Source organism: Sinocyclocheilus anshuiensis, unplaced genomic scaffold, assembly GCF_001515605.1.
Source record: "Sinocyclocheilus anshuiensis isolate Anshui unplaced genomic scaffold, SAMN03320099.WGS_v1.1 scaffold601, whole genome shotgun sequence".
Lineage (NCBI taxonomy): Eukaryota > Metazoa > Chordata > Actinopteri > Cypriniformes > Cyprinidae > Sinocyclocheilus > Sinocyclocheilus anshuiensis.
This window is the reverse complement of record NW_015536496.1, coordinates 1000303-1007916: the sequence shown is the minus strand read 5'-3', so window position 1 is coordinate 1007916 and position 7614 is coordinate 1000303. Positions and strand designations below refer to the sequence as shown.

The window sequence follows — 7614 nt, the reverse complement described above, 5'->3', positions numbered from 1 at the left end:
ATATATTCATGATTTATTTTATATATATATATATATATATATATATATATTCGAAATAATCTATTTAGATTGTAGTATGTCTGTAGATAGACGTTAAATAGATTCAAAAATCTAAATCGATAACAGATAAAAAATTAATTTCAGTCTTTAGATAAATAAATATTTATGATTTATTTTAGAAGTGTTATATATATATATATTTGAAATCTATTTAGATTTTATTATCTGTCTGTAGATAGATGGATAGATTCAAAAATCTAAATTGATTATTTCAAATAAATTATTTTGTTAGACTGATAAAAATAAAGATAAAACATTAAAAATATAACAATTATATATCTATGTAATACTTTAATTACTTTGTAGAGCTGTTACATTTTTATCAGCCATTGGCAAGTATGGCAGAAAGTAACAATTCAGCAAAGCATTGCAAAAGTTCAATTTTCCCATTGATCCATGAATTTCGATCTTATCCGTGTGTGTTTGAGATTATCATATCTATCAAGTTTTTCCTTGACTGATTGTGTGTCAGTTATCTTCCAGTTGCAGTTGTTGACGACGTGGGGCGACCCGTACTACATCGGCCTTAATGGACTGGAGTTCTATGACCGGAATGACCAGAAGATCCCGCTCAGTGACAACAGTATCCTTATGAACGCACACACACACACACACACATAGTGATCAGTCAAGGGGCCGCACGCACATCACCCAACAAGATTGAGACACTTTACAGCTCAAATAAGAGTTTTCTTTAACAGTTTGCCACCAGACATCGCTGCGTTCCCCGACAGCGTGAATGTGTTGGATAACGTGTGCGGTGACGTCCGCACACCTGATAAACTGATAGATGGGGTCAATAACACACAGGACGGGCGACACATGTGGCTCGCACCGGTGCTGCCTGGACTGGTGAGGACAAACTGTGTGTGGGATTGTGTGATCGTGGGTTTATCAGCTAAGCTCCGCCCCCTCCTTGAGTACTGCTGTAACTCAAAACAAGCTTTACAGAAAATCCCATAGGAATCATCAGGAGGTTTCCATAAACGGTGGGATTTTCACTAAAACATGCACCAGAAAGTGGCCAGAATTGATCTTATTATGTCTTTTTTTTTTTTTTTTCCAGGTGAACCGTGTCTATGTCATCTTTGACCAGCCAATGACAGTTTCCATGATTAAATTATGGAATTATTCCAAAACACCTCAGCGAGGAGTCAAGGAATTTGGGGTAAAAACAAACAAACACACACACACAAATCTAAAAGTCTACACACATAAAAATAAAGGTGCTTCAAAAGGCTCTTCACAGAGATGCCATAGAAGAACCATTTTTGGTTCCACAAAGAACCATTCAGTCAAAGGTTCTTTAAAGAACCATCTCATTCTTACCTTTTTATAATCTGAAGAACCTTCTTTCGCCACAAAGAACCATTTGTGAAACATGAAGGTTCTTCAGATGTTAAAGGTTCTATGGAACCATTTAGACAAAAAGGTTCTTCTATGGCATCGTGAAGCACCTTTATTTTTAAGAGTGTATATAAGCAGCACCAAAGATGAGTTCAACATTAGAAAGCAGAACACTTTTAATAATGCATTACTGTTCAAATGATTGATTTTTAATGTTTTTGAAAGACTTTTCTGCTCAAAAATACAGCAAAAACAGAAGCATTGTGAAATATTTTTACAATTTAAAATAACTGTTTTGTATGTGAATATACTGTAAACTGTAATTTATTTCTGTGATGCGCAGCTGAATTTTCAGCATCATTACTCCAGTCTTCAGTGTCACATGATCTTCAGAAATCATTCTAATATGATTATTTGCTGCTAAAGAAACATTTCTGATTTTTATCAGTGTTGAAAACAGGATTCTTTGAATAGAAAGTTTAAAAGTTCAGCATTTATTTTAAATCGAAAACTTTTTATCATTGTCTTTACTGTCACTTTTGATCAATTTAATGCTGAATAAAAAGTATCTAAGACCATCACACAGAATTATATTTGTATGCATGTGAAATGTAAGAATTCATTGTTTCCTTCTCCTGTTTTTCTGCATCTGATGACCTGAGCTCATGCGCATTAATTCAGTCGTGTGTGTTTGTGTGTTTAGCTCTTAGTCGATGACCTGTTAGTGTATAACAGGGTTTTAGAGTGTGTGAAGAATTTTTCACGGGGAATTCTGCCAACCCTGGATCCTGTCGTTCCTTACCACACCATACTGTTCACGGACAACACGCAAATCACACACCGAGAGAAGAGCACAATTATCAGGTACACACACTACATTTAATGTTTCTGTGGTGCTTTTTTGTTTAAAGCAACTTGAGCAACTTTTTTTTTTTTTACAGAAATGTGGGTTTTTCCTATTGCATCAGGCTGTAAAAAACTTTCTTGCAACCTCTGTTTTTAAAATTGCACTAATTAAACACCCACATAAATGCATTAAACACACACCCACAGCTGAATGTGAGCACTCAATGCCAAACCCAGACAAAACACACGCGCACACACACACACACACACACACACACACACACACACACACAACTGCTGTTGACTGACTCATTGTTTGGCCTGATCGCTCTCTCTTATGCCCTGAGCATGATGCAAAACAGACCAGATGATGACTTGAGAAACTCTGTGTGTGTGTGTTTTAAATGAACTGTATGAGAAGCTGTGATCACGCTTATATTCATCCTTCTAGCCTACGGTTCACTTCCAGGCTGCATTTTTGTCCCATGATGCATTTTGTGTTCATGTAAACAAGCGCCTTGAAACTCAGTCTGTCATTATAGCAACCATGTGGAGTACCAGGATGTAAAATTGACCAATGAGAATCAGATCATTCACCAGCACAAGAAGAAACAGACAGCTGACCCAGGTGCTGACAATCATTACACGCACGTTTAATTCGCTTAATGAGGACATGCATGAACTGCTATTGTTTTATTATGAAGCTAATATAATGACTACCTCCTAAGCGTACCATAGAAAACTTGCATGTTTAATTTTCAGAATAAGTCATAAATGTGTTTAATTTCAGCTCTGCGGCCCAAAACCTGCATGACGGATGTACGGAGACACGGAAAGCAGCGATACTGAGAGTATGACGGCAGGGTGCAGGGATTTTGAAAGCAGGTTTTCTTTTTCTTTTTCCCCCTGGGAACATTTGGAAAACTCAGTAACCTCAACACACACACACACACACACACACTCACAGACACACACACACACACACACTTGAACTGTATGATAAAGCTGTATATATATTTTTTGCTATGATGTTGTTGTGTTATTATTGTAAGTCTTTTTAAAGTAAGTGTCCGTTGACCATGTCGTGTGATTTTGGATGGAAGTTAATGCATACTAACATGCACACCACATTTCATTTTTCATGTCAGATCCACTTGTGATAAGAATTTGTAGTTTGTATATCCTACAGCCATGTTTGAAATATTTAAACAGTCTAATTGTCTAATATATCAGCAACAATAAGTACTTACAACATTTCAGATTTACAGAGTTTCTAAGTCTTTCACAGTTCATTCAAAACACTTTTAACAAAAACAAATATGCAAATGCTGCCAGTTTACCTCATATGAAAGCCACTGTAATTATTATTAAATATCACCTATCTCTTTATTGTTTGTCACTATTTTTATTTGGGTATGCAATTTTATATCGAGACTTTACCTTGAGAGAAAATCTTCTTGGAAACGGTCATTATTTTTGTAATTGGGTTCAAAGCTGCTAGTGTTGCAGAAATCATTTACTGCAGCATAAACTGAGATTGAGGTTTGTAATATCATCATAGCTACAGATCTGAATGCTAACTAATCCTAATCTTTGAGCAAACCGAACCTTAAATGGTGATTTTTTTTTTTTTTTTTCATCAAGAGCTTAATCCAAATAATTCTAGCAGCTGCTGTGATTTGTTGATTATAATAGGAGTGGTCATGTTTGGTTATTCATTTTCAAAAATATTTATGAGTTTGAGTTTTGGTTTTTGGCTGAAAATGTACTCTCTCTCAGACCATCCAAGATGTAGATGAGTTTGTTTCTTCATCAGGTTCGAAGAAATGTAGCATTGCATCAGTGTCTCAGCAATGGATGCTCTGCAGTGAATGGGTGCCGTCAGAATGAGAGTCCAAACAGCTGGTAAAAACATCACAATAATCCACAAGTAATCCACACCACTCCAATCCATCAGTAAATGACTTGAGAAGCCACAAGCTGCATGTTTGTAAGAAACAAATCCTAAAATAGTCCTCTTTCCATAATATTTGCTTTCTCCAATGAAAAGTAATTTTATCTGAATCAGGAGAAAAACAATTGACTGGAGGAAGCGGTATTATGGTTTTATTAGCATTATTATGGATTATGTATTCTGGCCAGATGAGATGGTTTAAAGTTAAAACATCTTTAGTATGGAATTGTTTCTTACAAACGCAGCTTTTGTCTTCTCCAGATGTTAACTGATGGACTGGAGTGGTGTGGATTACTGTGATGTTTTATCAAATGTTTGGACTCTCATTCTGACGGCACCCATTCACTGCAGAGCATCCATTGATGAGACACTGATGCAATGCTACATTTCTCCAAATCTGATGAAGAAACAACCTCATCTACATTTTGGACGACCTGAAGGTGTGAGCATTTTCAGCAACTTTTTATTATTGGAGAACTATTCCTTTAAAAGGAAAGATTTAACCAACATGTTAAATGTTCTGCTTGTGGTTGTCTAGTTTACTTGTTACTACATGCCTTAAAAAACTCTCAAAAACTTTACCAAATCCACTGATTTAGTTCTTCCTCATAAGTTCTTGTTCTAAGAAGTTCTCAACCTGGTACCTTGTAAACACTATTTTGTTTGCAGGTGAACTGGTGCGCTGTGTCTTTCTGTACAATCCAGCCATTATGACTGTACCTGCCAATTTTTTGCTAATACCTATTGGTTTTGTGTAATATGCATTGGATGCCAAGCCAAAATTATTGTTGTTGACGGAGACTCCATGAAGCACGCCACAACAGAATCACATTTCAAAGCCTGAGAGATTTTAATGCAAGAATCTGCAACACTTTAATTTAAAATAAGGAATGACGTTAACAATCTATCTCATCCTCCAGCCTGACAGGAGCATTTTTGAACAAACATTGATAAGGCCCTGCTCGGCTGGGGTGAGACGATACCACAGACAGATGCGTTTCGGTTCCCCTGATGCAGTTCTCTGGAGACTGTGTGATCTTCAGATCTTTCCTGGAAATGTTCCATCTTCCCTCTGAGTGTCCCATTTCTCAATCTGAGCGACACACGGAAATGTTGAGAGTAAATGACATTCATGCACAATTCTGATGCTTACAGAAATAGGGGATGAAGGAATATTTACCCAGGATAGAGGGCAGAGAGATTTGTAGACCCTCTTGTACCAGTCACATGGAGCTGTGTCGACACCTTTGGCATCCAGAGCTTTTTGGCAGCGATAATAATCTATAAATTAAATGGATTCCATAGATTACTGTGTTTTTTGGACATGGTAGCATGGTATTTCTAAAATGTGAATCGCAAAAAAGAACAAGTACAGGTTAAATTTCACATTACTCTAAAAAAAAAAATGTAGGAGGAAAATATTTCTCATGACAATCATAGAAAAATGCAAGAAATCTCCCTTATTTTCTTTATGCAATTTTTCATTGAAAAAAAAAAAAAACGTACTGTTTTTACGATTTATATAAATTATTAGTAAAATATTTGGAGTAACGTGTTTCTGAAAGTCTCTTATGCTCACCAAGGCTGCATTTATTTGATTAAAAATACAGTAAAATAATTTCAAACCATTTCAGGATTATTTGATGAACAGAAAGTTCAGAGTATAAGGATTTGAAATAGAAATCTTTTGTAAAATTATAAATGTATTTACTGTCACTTCTGATCAATTTAATGTGCTCTTACTAGGGCTGTAAAATCGATTAATCGTGATTAATCGCATCCAAAATAAAAGTTTGTGTTTACATAATATATGTGTGTGTATGTGTATATTTATATGTATATATAAATAAACACACATAAATGTATACATATTTCAGAAATATATGTAAAATGTATTTATATATAACATAAATCATATATAAATATGAATATATGTAAATATTTCTTAAATATATACACATGTATGTGTGTGTGTATATACATATAATATATACACACACACAATGTATTATGTAAACACAAACTTTTATTTTGAATGCGATTAATCACGATTAATCGATTTTACAGCCCTGAATAAAGATATTCTTTATTTCAAAAAATAAATCTTGCTGACCCCAAACTTTCAAACGATAGTGTAGGCTTATGTTTCATACAGAATTGTATTAATTAATAACAAACTTGGTTAGCATGCGAGCTTATTTCAGCAACGGAATTAAAATATATTTGCGACTCAGAATTGCGAGAAAAAAAGTCTGAATTTTGTGAGGTAAACTAAGAATTGTGAGGAAAAGCTAAGAGTTGCAATTACCGTTTTTACCGTGTTGAATAAATAAGTTTCCATAGTTAAGAGCGCAGGTTCAATAAACACTCGCGAACCAAAACATCGCGTTCAGGTAACCACAGCAACGGTAAAGCGTGAATCGACAAAACCTTACACTTTTTATATCGCAAGTATACACAAAAAAGTTCTGTTAAAAAGTTTTTAAACAGCTAAAATACTATTCAAATTATTTACATAAATTACCTTAAAAATGTCGAGTCACCTGACAGTTACACTGATGGTTGCACCACCACAGGTCACGCACTTGGATAACGTTACTCTCTAAATATTTTTTTTCCCCTATAGATGACTCACCCAGGTAGTTCTGCCAGCAGTTTCTCGTCTGGTTCTGGTTCGGGAAGCGGGCATCGAACGGCGCCGTGCGGTACTGCTCCAGTTTCTGCTGAATGTCTTCGGCCATGACTCGCGCGTGTCCCTTTAATTCAATTCAGATAACCTTAAATGCATGCATCTATCATAATTCAGCAATAGATTAATGCAGCACGCTGCGCAATGCCAAGAGATGCCCATGTATGTCCATACGCATTAGAATGCTTAATTTCATCATGAAAAAATAAATAAAGAATAAGAATAGTAATAAAACATGGGTCACGAGACTAATGTATTTATATGAGCTCTATATGATTAGACGCTTAGACTGTGTGTATATGACTAATATAACGCTGCACATAAATATATTTCAGTAGGATTACAATAGCGCATCTATCAAGGTGTTATGTTTCATATATTATTCCATTTATTAGTTTTGTATTTCAAAAAGATCCGATGTGGTCGATGCCTTCGTCGTCACATTGTTAAACACTTTCGCTTTTACAATCAGAGTCCTTTTCCTACATTTCAATAGAAAGTGTTAAATTACCACATGCAATGACAGCGTTATTGTGCCGTGGTGTGCTTTACCTGTCTGAGGCGGCTGGCTGTTCGGAGTGACTTGTTCAGTGACAGACAATCCTCATTCACTAGCTGTGTGTGTGTGATGATAAGTGCACTTGAGCGCCGGCGTGCAGTCCTTTACACACGGTATGGCGGACTCGGGTCACATTGAAACCACTGAGATGCGCTCATA

The 7614-nt window shown here is 35.7% G+C and overlaps 2 protein-coding genes across 4 annotated transcripts in view; one reads left to right on the top strand and one right to left on the bottom strand.

Annotated features, from left to right (window-relative positions):
* The window catches only part of LOC107687114 (uncharacterized protein KIAA0556-like), a 24048-nt gene extending 20418 nt beyond the window's left edge, over nt 1-3630 (top strand). For both annotated transcript variants that reach the window (XM_016484331.1, XM_016484322.1), the window contains exons 22-27: nt 533-643; nt 773-912; nt 1127-1228; nt 2111-2271; nt 2796-2881; nt 3044-3630. In XM_016484331.1, coding sequence (XP_016339817.1) covers nt 533-643; nt 773-912; nt 1127-1228; nt 2111-2271; nt 2796-2881; nt 3044-3102 — 659 coding nt within the window. In that variant the 3' untranslated portion in view covers nt 3103-3630. The remainder of the gene's footprint in view (nt 1-532; nt 644-772; nt 913-1126; nt 1229-2110; nt 2272-2795; nt 2882-3043) is intronic.
* A 1388-nt stretch (nt 3631-5018) lies between these two features.
* On the bottom strand, nt 5019-7614 carry LOC107687105 (cytochrome c oxidase subunit 6B1-like). Of its 2 annotated transcripts, none has more exons than XM_016484308.1 (4): nt 7449-7614; nt 6843-6984; nt 5388-5488; nt 5019-5300 (listed from the first exon to the last, which is right to left on the bottom strand). In XM_016484308.1, exons 2-4 carry the CDS (start codon nt 6946-6948, stop codon nt 5247-5249), a joined length of 261 nt encoding a protein of 86 aa, XP_016339794.1. In that variant the 5' UTR covers nt 6949-6984; nt 7449-7614; the 3' UTR covers nt 5019-5246. The 2 variants fall into 2 exon arrangements, with proteins under 2 accessions (XP_016339794.1, XP_016339786.1); XM_016484300.1 differs by having other exon boundaries at nt 6843-6963; nt 7449-7613.